This window comes from Cicer arietinum, chromosome 1 (assembly GCF_000331145.2).
Source record: "Cicer arietinum cultivar CDC Frontier isolate Library 1 chromosome 1, Cicar.CDCFrontier_v2.0, whole genome shotgun sequence".
Classification (NCBI taxonomy): Eukaryota; Viridiplantae; Streptophyta; class Magnoliopsida; order Fabales; family Fabaceae; genus Cicer; species Cicer arietinum.
In genome coordinates, this window is record NC_021160.2 from 49,635,411 (window position 1) to 49,652,144 (window position 16,734).

A 16,734-nucleotide genomic window follows, 5' to 3' on the forward strand; every position below is an offset into this window, starting at 1 on the left:
ATATATATATATATATTAACATTATAATAAAAAAAATAAAAATCAACGATAGCTAATATAAATAAAAATGAAGGTTCAAGATGAAAAGATTTCTTCATGAGTGATTTTAATTTTGAAACTATATAATTTTTCAAGAACACGATAAGAACAACAAATAAAATGAACTTGGACTAGAAATGAATATGAAGATAACTACAAATAAAATGAACTTGGCCTAAAAATGTATATGAAGATAACTAATCGTCACTTCTATAAGGAAGGGATATCAAAGTTGATCCCCGCCACACTAGATTTCAAAAATCTTTTGATAAAATCACTATTGTTCAATACAAGTATGAAAACTTGCAACTTCAATTATCATTAAAATTTGGAATTGAAATATTCTTTACTTTTTCTTTTAATTAATTTATTTTAGGTTTTTATCAATAGTTATTTAGAAAAATGACACTCGATAATATTTAGAAAAATGATACTCTATGTCAATACAAACAATTCAACTATTACAAGAAATTCATTATCAGTTTTATTTATATATGAGTATAATAAAAATTAAAAGTGTCAAAATAATAAAAAAAAAAAAGTATATTAAGTGATAGTTTTTTGAGTTTTTTATTTCTTTTAGTTCAATTACTAATAAACTTATTTGAGGTAGTTAAATATATATTATTGGTGTAACTAAGTATAATTTAGTTAAATATATTTTATTTAGATAAATATAAAACTATACTTATTCCAAAAAGAATATTTTTTGGGTAGTCAAAATTATTATATTTTAGTTAAATATATATTATTTGGATAAATATCAAAACTATATTTATTCCCAAAAGAGTATTTTTTGGGTAGTCAAATTTAATTAGATTTGGAATTACAATTTGTTTGTTCGCCCATAGATGCTACTCTATCTTTATTTGGACAAGGATCTTTTGTGACTACATTGGTAATTTTATTTGTTTGTGGCAATGTTGCTATCTTTCTGATGGATTATTAGCACCTGTATGAACTCTTGAGATAAAGAAAGTTATTTTGAACTCAAATTCATCTCACCACATTTATGAGGTATTGTCCTTTTTGTCTTAGTGGATGTTTATTTCGATTCTCAGTCGATATGAGATTTTTTGTATACCGTAAATGAAGTGAATTTAAATTAGGAGAAGTTAAACAACTAGTGCAAAACAAAACAGTTTTGACAAATTAATTTATAAGTCCATTTACTCATTGACTCTACTCTGTCTGAAGATTTGAAGAGGTTGAGCAGAACAAAAATATCTGAAGTTTATTGATGTATGTATCCTTTCATTTTAATAAAAATAGTTACTATATAATTTTAATACTTTTTTGACAGGGAATTTTAACACTTATAACTTCATAAGTAAAATAAATATATATATAAATTTAAATCTCTATATTGAAAATAGCTAGTTTATTTAACTTATTTACAAAACAGCATCTAATAACTATTAATTTTAATTTGTATGCATCTACAAATGTAGGAATTGAGCAAGATGCTTCATTTGTCTCTTATCTTTCTTTTCTTTTCTCTTTTTTCCTTATAACTCTCTCTCTCTCTCTCTCTCTCTCTCTCACACACACACACACACACACACACTTCACACTTCACACTTAATTCAATATGGACAACATCAAGCACAGTCATGTTGAAGTGAAGGGACTGAAGCTCCATGTAGCTGAGATTGGAACAGGTCAACACCCTTATGTCACAAATATTCTTGATTGATTCATTTAAACATTATAATAAAATATTTTTTGTTTGTGCAGGTGAAAAGGTAGTTGTATTCTTACATGGATTTCCAGAAATATGGTATACATGGAGATACCAAATGATTGCTGTTGCAAATGCTGGTTACCGTGCTATTGCCTTTGATTTTAGAGGATATGGACTTTCTGATCATCCAGCTGAGCCAGAAAAAGCAACTTTAATGGACCTTGTTGATGAAATTAAGGATCTTTTAGATTCATTAGGCATCACCAAGGTAAGGAGGAGGAACAACATGTTCTACTAAATAATGTTTTACCTAATACTATATCTTGCATATATTATTTTTTTAGGTAGAAATGTTTTTGTCCAGTCATTTTTTTATTTAATTTTTTATTTAATTTTAAGTGATAATTTAATTTTTAAAATGTTAACAATGTTATTTTTATTTATAGAAATTCAGAAATTTTATCATCTTCAAAGAAATTTAGATATTTATTAAATTCAAATATTCAAATAAATTTATATTTTTAACTCCAATAACTTACAACATTAAATCTCCAAATAAAAAACTCGCATTTTTAAGATTTAAGTTACGACTTCTCAATTTGATAAAAAAAAAATCACATTGTAAGATTTAAATTATGGATTATATACATGAGCTCTTAACAAAGATAGAAATCCATTACCTAAAATCGAAATCGGAAGAATAATATTTGTTACAATTTTATCAAAACCAAAAAATAATAATGATTTAGGGATTTAGGGATTTAATTTGGAGAAAGAAAGAAAGAAGAAGATCTTCTCTTTGTGTTTCGAGAATTAAATCTTAAAATGTGAGTTTTTTATTTATGAATTTGATGTTGTCGTTGTTGAAGATGAATATATGAATTTATTTGAAAATTTGAGTTTTGAATTTAATAAATATTTGAATTTCTTTGAAGACGATGATGAATTTTCTAGTTTTCTTTGAAGTTGATGATGAATTTTTCTGGGTTTCAGTAAAAAAAAGCCAACATTGTTGACATTTTAAACCAGAAAGAAAAAAAGTCAAAATACTTAATTATTATATGAAATTAAGTTAAAAGATTTACCCGACTTCTAACCTTATCCTAATAGTGTGTAAAGAGAGTAAGATAGACGATAAAAACGAGTAGGTACTAAGTTGGTCATCTAAGAAATGCCAATGAGTTTTAAATGGAATGTCAAGAATTTGAAACCTAAAAACTAAAATAACCAGTAATTAATTAATATTTGTCACACAATTATGAGTGGTTATTGTCATTTTTGTTGTTGAAAATATCTCTACAACACTTATGATCTATGATAGTGCAGTAAGTCGTCTCCATGTTTATCTCTTGTACAATATTGGCTTTGTTACATATAAAATTTATGCCATAGAACAAAAAAAAGTGAGAGGAAAGGATAAAGAACAAAACCCTTTTGATTAAAATGAAAAACTTGTCTAATAGTTTTTGTATATGGACCTTGGTGCTTCTATTAGGCTGTCCTTATTGGTAAGGACTTTGGTGCCATACCAGCATATCTTGTAGCTGCTGTCCATCCAGAAAAAGTAGCTTCTGTCATAACTTTAGGCATTCCTTTCATGCTTCCTGGTCCTTCTGCTGTTCAGAATCATCTTCTCCCAAAAGGCTTCTATATTACTAGGTGGCAGGTGAAAATTCTGTGCCATTATCATTTTTATGTTCCTTTGTATATGACATTGATGAACTATTGAGTAAGAAAATTCAGGAGCCTGGAAGAGCAGAAGCAGATTTCGGCCGCTTCGATGTTAAGTCGGTTATAAGGAACATTTATATTCTGTTTTCTAGAAGTGAGGTGCCAGTAGCAGGTGATGATCAAGAAATCATGGACTTGTTTAATCCATCTATTCCCCTCCCACCATGGTTCTCTGAGGAAGACTTGGAAGCTTATGCATCACTATATGAAAATTCTGGTTTTAGATTTGCATTGCAGGTTCCGTACAGGTAATCAAATCTTAAATTGTAATGAGTGAAAACCTATTCCAAATCTTTGTATAAAGTCTATTTGTTCCAATGCTCTAAAATAGTCTTTAACATTAGGGTGCATACTTCTATGTATTTAGATTAGAAAACATTGTTTATGATCCATGCAGGTCTCTCACAGTGGAAAATGGGCTAACTGATCCAAAAGTGAATGTTCCTGCATTGCTGATCATGGGTGAAAAAGACTATTGCCTCAAGTTTCCTGGCATGGAAGAGTACATCCGAACCGGGACGGTGAAACATTTTGTGCCAGACTTGGAAACCATATATATTCCAGAAGGAAGCCATTTTGTGCATGAACAATTTCCAGAGAAGGTGAACAACCTCATCATTGAATTCCTTGACAAACAAAGTATCTGATTGTGATTGTGGTAGTAGTGGAGGCTAAGAGTCTCATGCTTAATGTTTCTTGTGCTTTGTGTGGTGTGATTTCTATTGTATGGTACCTCCCATTTCAATATGTAATTTGAGCAAGAACTATGAATGATTTTATTCTACAATAACAAACATAGTCTACAATGAGATTTTTTCTTTAAAAATGCAAATATTTGTATAGTTAATACTACGCCGTAGGTGAGGATTGAAACATTCAAGAATCTTTTTTCATATCTGATCAATGTCACTGGTGGGCCATATGCTCAAAATGGTCATTAAATAGAAGTAACAGAAGAGTTGCTTCTGAAAAATCTTGCCACATGAAATTTGTTTTTTCTCATTAGTGTTGAATACTATCTAAAACAAACAAAAGTCTTAACTCTTATGCTGCCAAATTAATAAACCGCGTTTGAATTAATGAGTTGACCTATAAAGTCACGTGTGGACCACATACATACAAGTAACCATTCACTCCCTTTTGTTGCCGTCGTCTAATATTAGTTCACTCATTGATATAAAATCACATATAATCTTATATATTGATATTAAATAAAGAAACTGAATTTGGCAAGAGTTTCTCTTTCATTCTAAGTCCTTTACACCAATGCCTCAACTTAAGCTTCTTATCATTATTCTACATACTGTAACCATAATTATGTGTTGTGTTTGCACTACTGAATTTGTTTATAACACAAACTTCAACTCCACAAACATAAAATTATATGGAAATTCCACCATTCAAAAATCCATTCTCTCACTTACTAATAGCACTAGCGATTCCTTCTCAATAGACCGTGCTTTTTACCCTCAAAAAGTGCTTACAAAACCACCAAACTCTTCTTCCACTCTTCTCCCTTTTGCTACTTCCTTCATTTTCTCTGTTGCCCCTGTCAAAAAATCTATCACAGGACATGGCTTTGCCTTCATATTCACACCTTCAAGAGGTCTAAATGGAACAACATCGACCGAGTATATCGGTCTCTTCAATTTCACCAATGAAGGTAATCATAGCAACCATGTTTTTGGAGTCGAATTCGACGTAGTTAAAAACGAAGAATTCGAGGATATAAATGATAATCATGTTGGTGTTGACGTAAACTCGCTTAAATCGTTAACTTCACATGAGGCTGGCTATTGGGGTGGGAAAGATGACAAGAAATTTCATGTGTTGAGCATAAAAAATGGAGAAAATTATCAAGTTTGGATTGAATTTATGAACTCCCAGTTGAACATTACGATGATTCAGGCAGGACATAAGAGGCCTCGTGTGCCTCTTATCAATACAACTGTTAACCTTTCCGGCATTCTTATGGATGAAACATATGTTGGATTCTGTGCAGCCACAGGGTTGAAAAAAGATAGTATTAAGATTCTTGCTTGGAGCTTTAGTAATTCTAATTTTTCTATTGGTGATGCTTTAGTGACAAAGAATTTGCCTTCATTTGTCCCTCATAAGAAGTGGTTTTCGGGAGCCATAAATGTAGGAGTCACTAGTACTGTCTTTGTGCTAATAATCATTTGTTGTGGTTGTGTAGTTTTCTTCATTTACTATAGGGGTAAAAATGGAGAGGAGGAAATTGAAGATTGGGAACTAGAATATTGGCCACATAAGATTAGTTTCCAAGATATTCATGCAGCAACAGGAGGATTCTCTGAAGAGAATGTGATTGTTGTAGGAGGGAACAAAAGTGTATATAAAGGGGTTTTGCAAGGAGTAGAAGTTGCTGTCAAGAGAATCCCTCAAGAAAGAGAAGGGATGAGAGAGTTTTTAGCTGAGGTTTCAAGCCTAGGAAGAATGAAACACAGAAACTTAGTAGGATTCAAAGGTTGGTGCAAAGAAGAAAAGGGAAACTTGATTCTAGTTTATGACTTCATGCACAATGGAAGTTTAGACAAATGGATCTTTGAGTGTGAAGAAGGAAAGATGCTAACATGGGAAGAGAGGATTCAAGTTTTGAAAAATGTGTCTGCAGGGATTCTATACCTGCATGAGGGCTGGGAAGTTAAGGTCTTGCATAGGGATATCAAAGCAAGCAATGTTCTACTTGACAAAGACATGAAAGCTAGATTAGGGGATTTTGGATTGGCTCTTATGCATGAGCATCATGGACAAGTGGCAAGCACAACAAAAGTACTAGGGACATTAGGATACATCGCTCCGGAAGTGATTCGAACAGGAAAAGCGTCGACTATGTCTGATGTGTTCGGCTTTGGAATATTGATGTTGGAAGTAATTTGCGGGCGAAGACCTATTGAAGAACATAAGCCAGGGCTAATTGAATGGTTGGAGTCTCTAATGGTGCTTAACCAATTGCACAATGCCATCGATGAAAGGTTGAAGGCGAAAGGAGGATACTCCATTGAGGAAGGTGAGAGATTGCTTCATTTGGGTTTGTTGTGTTCAAATTCAGACCCTTGTGTTAGACCAATAATGAGACAGGTTGTGAAAATGTTGGAGGGAGAAATGGACAACAACATTGAAGCTGATGAAGAAAATATGGAGACAAGTTTACTTGGAAGAATAACATCAGCTGCAATGTGGTCTACAACTGAAACTTCATTTCTAAACAAAGATCACCCTACTTTTGAAGAAATTAGAATGTTTAGTTATAATTCTAAGACCTCTACAAGTGGCTCAAATACCATTCCACCATCAGATTCAGATATCATTAGGGAAGGCAGGTAATGTTGTAGGCCTTTAGTTGTTGCATATTTTTAACATATACTCATAAAATATTGTATATTTGTAAAGCCAAAATTGTATATTTAAATTTCTGTAATCTGCTACTATCTTTGACAAATATAGATTAAGCTATGTTTGATCATTATTCATGAGAAAAATATACAAACAAGTTTGACTTCTATTAACTTCACAAATCACACTTACAACAATAATAAATTCCTTTTCTCACTAGATGATTCAAACAATTTCATTGTGATGTCATAAATTGCAGTTAGTAGTACAAAATTCAAGCCACAGAAACTTATCTTTTAGCATCAAAATTATGAATCATCTCATGCTAGAATTGTTTTCCTTCAAATGTGTGTCCAAATTGCCAGTTGGCAGGAGCTACATTATAAGATGTGATTGTTTTTCCACTTCTGATAGTAACCTCAAAGGATAGAGGCTGTTATTGAAGGTTCACATTGCAATGCCAATTTTGTCCCCAATTCCTTGCCATTGGTATCCATCAAGTTTTAGTTCCCTTCACTTTCACAGCAACCACTACCTCATCCAACCCAACATTGGTAATCAGGAGTTGATAGAAATTATAACTTCCACTCACTGTGAATTTCAGGCCACCAATTCTTTTAAATTTAACTCTGCATAACCTTCAACATCACATCAGCATAAAAGTTTCCTTGTATAAGCCAGATGCCTAAGCATTAAAAACAAGACTTATGACCTGTTTGGATAAACAGCTTAATTAAGTGTTTATAGCATAAGAGTTTATCATATAATTGCTTATATATAAGTTATTTCTATAACAAAAGATAAATAAAGTCAAACTGTTTTCATATAAATTATAAGTTGTTTTCATAAGCTAACTTGGAAAACTTATAGAAATAACCTGAAAAGAGTTTATGGACATCTCATAAACTATTTCCACAAGCTCCCCCAAATAGTCTAACAAGTATTTATATAAGTACATAAACTTAAATAAGTTAAATCAAACAGAATATTCTTAGTCAATCAAATGGTCTCATTAAAAGTATGTTTTGAATTGTGGTATAAGACAGAATGGAGTAGAATGAAAACACATTCATTTTAAAATCTAATTAGCTTATTTCATTCTATACCGTCTTATATCTTCAATTCAAACATACCCTTAAACAAATATTTTATACCTCCTATATTGAACTGGAACTATATCAGATTTTCTCTTGGCAATTTCAGCAAATGCAGCTTCTGAGGTCTCAAAATATCGACTTGGAAAATTACACCATCCACCATAATCAGCTGAAAGTCCATATTTGGAGCACAGAAATCAGTAGCAGTAACAACAACAGAATGACTTCCAATCAAGCACCATAAGATGTGATCAACACATGTAATCTCATAGTAATTCCCACAAGTACTCCCTTTATATTTATCAAGATTAAACAATTCAGATTTTAAGGTTAGATTTTTAATTATTTTTAAATATAAAATCTAATAATTTATATTTGAACGGTCCGATCTTGATTATATGATCCAGATGTATCTGACTATACTGGAGTCAGGGGTTGTTGATTACATTACGGTCTGAAAACTTGAGTACCATAAGGGTTTTTTTATAGCAAAAAAATAATGTTTCGTTAATAATAAAATAAAACACAATTACAAAGCGAATGAGTTAAATTAATCATAGTCTATGTCTTATTATGTAATCATAAAAAGTAATAAACTTGGATTGAAAGACAAACAAGCCAATATTTTTAGATTGAGAATTGATATTTCACATACTTGATATCTTTCCTTTTATAGATAATTTTTTTAACTTCAAACTCAATATGCTCAGAGATAAACGCCAAAACTCAAATCAATTATATGTAGTATCTAATTTGTCAAAATTAACCGTAGGTTGGAAAACGTTTTTTATAACTGAAGAGGATGCTAATGATAGTGGATGGCACATTTGACTTTGAGAAGATCATATTTATATAATAAAACAAACAATGCCACCCTAAGATGACGAACAACTCAACATCAAACTAGAAAGAATTATCATAGATATAACATAGAAAAAAAAAAATTAAATTTACGTGAAAAATACTTATTTAAATAAAAAAGAGAATAAAAATGACTAAAATGCGTGATCCCATACCAAAAATAGGTCTAAAGTACCCATCTTATAGATGTAGAATAAGTGACTGATCTAGAGTTTTGGAAGTGACGACTAAGTTTTCACTTGTCAACCATTGCCAAAATGGTTTCTTTTTACATCTTCCAGTTTCAAACATGAATTCATCATAATATAAAAGTTTAGTTCATTCCATTAAACCCAACCTCTATTGTTGCCAACGCAGATTCTTTATCGGTAGCACTTCTATAATTCATCGTTATAAAATAGATAAAATTTATAAATATACATCATTCATTTGTAATTTTTTATTCAAATTTACTAAATGAAAGTATTCACAAATATTTCATTTTACTGATTTTGTAATATTATTACTTTTTAATAAATAAATAGTCAATCATTTCAATCCATCGTCATAAAAATAAAATTAAAAAAAATTACTAGATGAGGCCCGTCAAAGGAGGAAAAAGTAATTTAAAGTTTAATATTTCAATGCTAAAATACTTTTTATGTTCTGCAATGAATTACTCGTTTGCAACCACAAAACGACATTTTTTTTAATGCAAGATTAGTTGCGTTGATTTTGAGAATAAAATTATGCAGTAGTTAGATAACTATTTCAATAATACAAGGTTTTATCGAAAAAAAGCCAATAAATATTGTCTTGATATTTTAATGTCACAGATAATTTAAGACGGTGTGACACTTATAATTTGAGCAACCATTTTGTTTTAGAAGGTTTGCAATGTTTTGAGGTTTTTTATTGTCATCATTTCCAATGTCTTGTAATAATTAATAACTCAAGACTTTTTTTAGAGGAATAACTCAAAACTTTGTATTACATTTGTCCCTTTTATTTTTTATTTTTTATGCCTCATTTGTCCCTTTTATAAGTCTTCGTTATAATTTTCGCATATTAAGAAATTAAAAATGTATATGTTTATTGTGTGCATGAATGTGTCTTAAATATCTTTTTGTATGTAAATGTGTTTAGCTTTGATTTTTCTTATTCTAAAATACTTAGTAATATTAATTAATTAAAAGTATATTTGGAAAATATGATATATATGTGTTTTATTTTGTGATTTTTTTTAAATGAAATATCAGAGATAAATTTAAAAAAAAAATAGATTACGCTCTTTTTGTTCTTAATTATAGTCTAATTTTTTCTTAAAAAATTATCCTTGAATATAAGTCTCTTATAAATTACTAAATATATTTATTACTATTTTTGCAAATATATATCTTATTAATAATATCATTTTACCCAAATGAAAAGACAATATTTAACACATTTATGTAGAAAAAAATAATTCAATAATAATCATATATAAATTATACATATTAAATATATTTCAACTTTTAATTTAATTCATATAAACTATCCATATAAAGAATTTCTACATTATCATATATATATATATATATATATATATATATATATATATATATTTAGTGATTTTTTTAAATGAACTATCAGAGATAAATTTTTTAAAAAAATAGATTACACTCTTGTTCTTAATTATAAGTCTAATTTTTTCTTAAAAAATTATCCTTAAATATAAGTCTCTTATAAATTACTAAATATATTTATTATTGTTTTTCCAAATATATATCTTATTAATACTATCATTTTATTCAAATGAAAAGACAATATTTAACACATAGAAAAAAATAATTTAATAATAATCATATATAAATTATACATATTAAATACATTTCAACTTTTGATTTAATTTATATATACTATCAATATAAAGAATATTTACACTATTATCAATTAATCACAATTATTAAATTATTATAAATATTTAATTTTTACTATAATTAACTTTAAAATCATATTTATAAATGATTGTCACGGGTAGTATACGATTAAAGTGACAAAATAAATAGTTAAGGATAAAGTGAATTTTTCACGTTTCTATGCGTACGCATGGGAAATTTCAAGGTTATGGTTTTTTCAAGTAGAAAAATGTCAAGAAATTATTGAGTTGTTTAGAACACCACTTCTTACTGTATAAAAGGAAATTCAAGCAAATACAGTACGAAATTTGGCTAGCATAATATCATTCGTATCTCACGTGGTGAACTCAAGAACAACAACAATAAATTCTTCAGTAGTCTGCATCCACGTTACAGTTGTAGGATACTCTATTAAATTTTGCCAACGGCTCAATTCTAATTTTCTCTAACCCGCACCCAAACCCGCCCCGCAAGTATTATTAGAGTAAGTTTTGAATTTTCTATACATATACATATCAAATATATTTAATATTTTTATAAATATTAAAAATTATAATCTTATCTCTATATAAAATAATTTTTTATTTTATTATTATCTGATAATAATTATTTTATTATATTAATTATAATAGATATGATTTTTTAAATTTATAATTTTATACATATAAATGAGTGCGGGTGTGGGCGGGGAAACCCGAAACCCGTTGTGGGCGGAGATAGGGTTTAATTTTCACACCCGCTATGAAACGGGAGCGGGTGCGGGTGCGGGTTTTCCCCGATTAGTCGGGTGCGGGGGTGGAGGAGGCAAAATCCGCCCCCGACCCGCCCCATTGCCATGCGTCCAATAAGAGTAATTTTATTTATTGAAGTGAACACTAACAGCTTGAAGAGAATCATCCTTAGCACCAGCCACAACAAATAATGACAGGAAAATACGACGAACACAATCACTGAGGCAAAAGAAATTAGGGATAACATGTTAATAGCAGAGTCAATCAAGAACCAAACAAAATCGTGCCAAAAACGGAAGAGCCGGACCACGTCGGAAACAAAAGAGCAAAATCACACTGAAAACATAGAGGCATAATCAGATCGAAAACGGAGGAAGGAAATCGATATCGACCGCAAGCTATAGACCACTTTACAATAGATCACAAAATCAACCAAAACTCTTTGATATCATGCTAACTATGATAGACAAACATAAACATATAAAAGAGGGAGAAGAGAAAGAACCTCATTATAGTTTCATAACCAAAATAAACAAAAACTAAAGGTAATAGAATTACAACTAATAAATATACAAGAGAATAAAAAAATTTAAAATACTCTTATTACTAATATATAATAATATTATCTAACATTAATAATATTAATCAAAAAAGTATTAATATTCTTTAGGTTTAGGTGTATGTATTATTATTTTTTCAAATGTACCCACGCTACTAATTTATAACACAAATCATCTCACAAAACCTAATGGCTTAACCATCTCAGCTGTAATCAGCGGCAAAGCTAACCTATTTTTTGAGGTGATAAATATATAATTTTTCAAGAACACGATAAGAACAACAAATAAAATGAACTTGGACTAGAAATGAATATGAAGATAACTACAAATAAAATGAACTTGGCCTAAAAATGTATATGAAGATAACTAATCGTCACTTCTATAAGGAAGGGATATCAAAGTTGATCCCCGCCACACTAGATTTCAAAAATCTTTTGATAAAATCACTATTGTTCAATACAAGTATGAAAACTTGCAACTTCAATTATCATTAAAATTTGGAATTGAAATATTCTTTACTTTTTCTTTTAATTAATTTATTTTAGGTTTTTATCAATAGTTATTTAGAAAAATGACACTCGATAATATTTAGAAAAATGATACTCTATGTCAATACAAACAATTCAACTATTACAAGAAATTCATTATCAGTTTTATTTATATATGAGTATAATAAAAATTAAAAGTGTCAAAATAATAAAAAAAAAAAAGTATATTAAGTGATAGTTTTTTGAGTTTTTTATTTCTTTTAGTTCAATTACTAATAAACTTATTTGAGGTAGTTAAATATATATTATTGGTGTAACTAAGTATAATTTAGTTAAATATATTTTATTTAGATAAATATAAAACTATACTTATTCCAAAAAGAATATTTTTTGGGTAGTCAAAATTATTATATTTTAGTTAAATATATATTATTTGGATAAATATCAAAACTATATTTATTCCCAAAAGAGTATTTTTTGGGTAGTCAAATTTAATTAGATTTGGAATTACAATTTGTTTGTTCGCCCATAGATGCTACTCTATCTTTATTTGGACAAGGATCTTTTGTGACTACATTGGTAATTTTATTTGTTTGTGGCAATGTTGCTATCTTTCTGATGGATTATTAGCACCTGTATGAACTCTTGAGATAAAGAAAGTTATTTTGAACTCAAATTCATCTCACCACATTTATGAGGTATTGTCCTTTTTGTCTTAGTGGATGTTTATTTCGATTCTCAGTCGATATGAGATTTTTTGTATACCGTAAATGAAGTGAATTTAAATTAGGAGAAGTTAAACAACTAGTGCAAAACAAAACAGTTTTGACAAATTAATTTATAAGTCCATTTACTCATTGACTCTACTCTGTCTGAAGATTTGAAGAGGTTGAGCAGAACAAAAATATCTGAAGTTTATTGATGTATGTATCCTTTCATTTTAATAAAAATAGTTACTATATAATTTTAATACTTTTTTGACAGGGAATTTTAACACTTATAACTTCATAAGTAAAATAAATATATATATAAATTTAAATCTCTATATTGAAAATAGCTAGTTTATTTAACTTATTTACAAAACAGCATCTAATAACTATTAATTTTAATTTGTATGCATCTACAAATGTAGGAATTGAGCAAGATGCTTCATTTGTCTCTTATCTTTCTTTTCTTTTCTCTTTTTTCCTTATAACTCTCTCTCTCTCTCTCTCTCTCTCTCTCTCTCTCTCTCTCTCTCTCTCTCTCTCTCTCTCTCTCTCTCTCTCTCTCTCTCTCTCTCTCTCTCTCTCTCTCTCTCTCTCTCTCTCTCTCTCTCTCTCTCTCTCTCTCTCTCTCTCTCTCTCTCTCTCTCTCTCTCTCTCTCTCTCTCTCTCTCTCTCTCTCTCTCTCTCTCTCTCTCTCACACACACACACACACACACACACTTCACACTTCACACTTAATTCAATATGGACAACATCAAGCACAGTCATGTTGAAGTGAAGGGACTGAAGCTCCATGTAGCTGAGATTGGAACAGGTCAACACCCTTATGTCACAAATATTCTTGATTGATTCATTTAAACATTATAATAAAATATTTTTTGTTTGTGCAGGTGAAAAGGTAGTTGTATTCTTACATGGATTTCCAGAAATATGGTATACATGGAGATACCAAATGATTGCTGTTGCAAATGCTGGTTACCGTGCTATTGCCTTTGATTTTAGAGGATATGGACTTTCTGATCATCCAGCTGAGCCAGAAAAAGCAACTTTAATGGACCTTGTTGATGAAATTAAGGATCTTTTAGATTCATTAGGCATCACCAAGGTAAGGAGGAGGAACAACATGTTCTACTAAATAATGTTTTACCTAATACTATATCTTGCATATATTATTTTTTTAGGTAGAAATGTTTTTGTCCAGTCATTTTTTTATTTAATTTTTTATTTAATTTTAAGTGATAATTTAATTTTTAAAATGTTAACAATGTTATTTTTATTTATAGAAATTCAGAAATTTTATCATCTTCAAAGAAATTTAGATATTTATTAAATTCAAATATTCAAATAAATTTATATTTTTAACTCCAATAACTTACAACATTAAATCTCCAAATAAAAAACTCGCATTTTTAAGATTTAAGTTACGACTTCTCAATTTGATAAAAAAAAAATCACATTGTAAGATTTAAATTATGGATTATATACATGAGCTCTTAACAAAGATAGAAATCCATTACCTAAAATCGAAATCGGAAGAATAATATTTGTTACAATTTTATCAAAACCAAAAAATAATAATGATTTAGGGATTTAGGGATTTAATTTGGAGAAAGAAAGAAAGAAGAAGATCTTCTCTTTGTGTTTCGAGAATTAAATCTTAAAATGTGAGTTTTTTATTTATGAATTTGATGTTGTCGTTGTTGAAGATGAATATATGAATTTATTTGAAAATTTGAGTTTTGAATTTAATAAATATTTGAATTTCTTTGAAGACGATGATGAATTTTCTAGTTTTCTTTGAAGTTGATGATGAATTTTTCTGGGTTTCAGTAAAAAAAAGCCAACATTGTTGACATTTTAAACCAGAAAGAAAAAAAGTCAAAATACTTAATTATTATATGAAATTAAGTTAAAAGATTTACCCGACTTCTAACCTTATCCTAATAGTGTGTAAAGAGAGTAAGATAGACGATAAAAACGAGTAGGTACTAAGTTGGTCATCTAAGAAATGCCAATGAGTTTTAAATGGAATGTCAAGAATTTGAAACCTAAAAACTAAAATAACCAGTAATTAATTAATATTTGTCACACAATTATGAGTGGTTATTGTCATTTTTGTTGTTGAAAATATCTCTACAACACTTATGATCTATGATAGTGCAGTAAGTCGTCTCCATGTTTATCTCTTGTACAATATTGGCTTTGTTACATATAAAATTTATGCCATAGAACAAAAAAAAGTGAGAGGAAAGGATAAAGAACAAAACCCTTTTGATTAAAATGAAAAACTTGTCTAATAGTTTTTGTATATGGACCTTGGTGCTTCTATTAGGCTGTCCTTATTGGTAAGGACTTTGGTGCCATACCAGCATATCTTGTAGCTGCTGTCCATCCAGAAAAAGTAGCTTCTGTCATAACTTTAGGCATTCCTTTCATGCTTCCTGGTCCTTCTGCTGTTCAGAATCATCTTCTCCCAAAAGGCTTCTATATTACTAGGTGGCAGGTGAAAATTCTGTGCCATTATCATTTTTATGTTCCTTTGTATATGACATTGATGAACTATTGAGTAAGAAAATTCAGGAGCCTGGAAGAGCAGAAGCAGATTTCGGCCGCTTCGATGTTAAGTCGGTTATAAGGAACATTTATATTCTGTTTTCTAGAAGTGAGGTGCCAGTAGCAGGTGATGATCAAGAAATCATGGACTTGTTTAATCCATCTATTCCCCTCCCACCATGGTTCTCTGAGGAAGACTTGGAAGCTTATGCATCACTATATGAAAATTCTGGTTTTAGATTTGCATTGCAGGTTCCGTACAGGTAATCAAATCTTAAATTGTAATGAGTGAAAACCTATTCCAAATCTTTGTATAAAGTCTATTTGTTCCAATGCTCTAAAATAGTCTTTAACATTAGGGTGCATACTTCTATGTATTTAGATTAGAAAACATTGTTTATGATCCATGCAGGTCTCTCACAGTGGAAAATGGGCTAACTGATCCAAAAGTGAATGTTCCTGCATTGCTGATCATGGGTGAAAAAGACTATTGCCTCAAGTTTCCTGGCATGGAAGAGTACATCCGAACCGGGACGGTGAAACATTTTGTGCCAGACTTGGAAACCATATATATTCCAGAAGGAAGCCATTTTGTGCATGAACAATTTCCAGAGAAGGTGAACAACCTCATCATTGAATTCCTTGACAAACAAAGTATCTGATTGTGATTGTGGTAGTAGTGGAGGCTAAGAGTCTCATGCTTAATGTTTCTTGTGCTTTGTGTGGTGTGATTTCTATTGTATGGTACCTCCCATTTCAATATGTAATTTGAGCAAGAACTATGAATGATTTTATTCTACAATAACAAACATAGTCTACAATGAGATTTTTTCTTTAAAAATGCAAATATTTGTATAGTTAATACTACGCCGTAGGTGAGGATTGAAACATTCAAGAATCTTTTTTCATATCTGATCAATGTCACTGGTGGGCCATATGCTCAAAATGGTCATTAAATAGAAGTAACAGAAGAGTTGCTTCTGAAAAATCTTGCCACATGAAATTTGTTTTTTCTCATTAGTGTTGAATACTATCTAAAACAAACAAA

The 16,734-nt window shown here is 29.8% G+C and overlaps 3 protein-coding genes across 4 annotated transcripts; all 3 read left to right on the top strand.

The window, feature by feature from the left end:
- The first annotated feature begins 1,493 nt into the window (after window positions 1–1,493).
- On the top strand, window positions 1,494–4,263 carry LOC101498316 (epoxide hydrolase 3-like). The gene is made up of 5 exons (XM_004487240.4): window positions 1,494–1,700; window positions 1,777–1,991; window positions 3,219–3,389; window positions 3,467–3,702; window positions 3,852–4,263. Exons 1-5 carry the CDS (start codon window positions 1,631–1,633, stop codon window positions 4,099–4,101), a joined length of 942 nt encoding a protein of 313 aa, XP_004487297.1. The 5' UTR covers window positions 1,494–1,630; the 3' UTR covers window positions 4,102–4,263.
- Window positions 4,264–4,413: 150 nt separating this feature from the next.
- On the top strand, window positions 4,414–8,288 carry LOC101497989 (probable L-type lectin-domain containing receptor kinase VII.2). 2 transcript variants are annotated; one of them, XM_004487239.4, is made up of 2 exons: window positions 4,414–6,798; window positions 8,015–8,288. In XM_004487239.4, the coding sequence occupies exons 1-2, from the start codon at window positions 4,721–4,723 to the stop codon at window positions 8,028–8,030; spliced, it is 2,094 nt and encodes a 697-aa protein (XP_004487296.1). In that variant the 5' UTR covers window positions 4,414–4,720; the 3' UTR covers window positions 8,031–8,288. The 2 variants fall into 2 exon arrangements, with proteins under 2 accessions (XP_004487296.1, XP_073222195.1); XM_073366094.1 differs by having other exon boundaries at window positions 8,024–8,288.
- Window positions 8,289–13,789: 5,501 nt separating this feature from the next.
- LOC101497006 (epoxide hydrolase 3-like) lies at window positions 13,790–16,510 on the top strand. Its single transcript, XM_004487236.4, has 5 exons — window positions 13,790–13,947; window positions 14,024–14,238; window positions 15,466–15,636; window positions 15,714–15,949; window positions 16,099–16,510. Exons 1-5 carry the CDS (start codon window positions 13,878–13,880, stop codon window positions 16,346–16,348), a joined length of 942 nt encoding a protein of 313 aa, XP_004487293.1. The 5' UTR covers window positions 13,790–13,877; the 3' UTR covers window positions 16,349–16,510.
- The last annotated feature ends 224 nt before the right edge of the window (window positions 16,511–16,734 follow it).

What these genes read in the sequence shown, in the direction of transcription:
- LOC101498316 (XM_004487240.4), top strand. Translation starts at nt 1,631, where the DNA reads ATGGACAACATCAAGCACAGTCATGTTGAAGTGAAGGGACTGAAGCTC. An exon ending in TGTAGCTGAGATTGGAACAG is followed by an intron (nt 1,701 to 1,776) that starts GTCAACACCCTT and finishes TTGTTTGTGCAG; the next exon opens with GTGAAAAGGTAGTTGTATTC. An exon ending in GCATTGCAGGTTCCGTACAG is followed by an intron (nt 3,703 to 3,851) that starts GTAATCAAATCT and finishes TGATCCATGCAG; the next exon opens with GTCTCTCACAGTGGAAAATG.
- LOC101497006 (XM_004487236.4), top strand. Translation starts at nt 13,878, where the DNA reads ATGGACAACATCAAGCACAGTCATGTTGAAGTGAAGGGACTGAAGCTC. An exon ending in TGTAGCTGAGATTGGAACAG is followed by an intron (nt 13,948 to 14,023) that starts GTCAACACCCTT and finishes TTGTTTGTGCAG; the next exon opens with GTGAAAAGGTAGTTGTATTC. An exon ending in ATTCATTAGGCATCACCAAG is followed by an intron (nt 14,239 to 15,465) that starts GTAAGGAGGAGG and finishes TGCTTCTATTAG; the next exon opens with GCTGTCCTTATTGGTAAGGA.
- LOC101497989 (XM_004487239.4), top strand. Translation starts at nt 4,721, where the DNA reads ATGCCTCAACTTAAGCTTCTTATCATTATTCTACATACTGTAACCATA.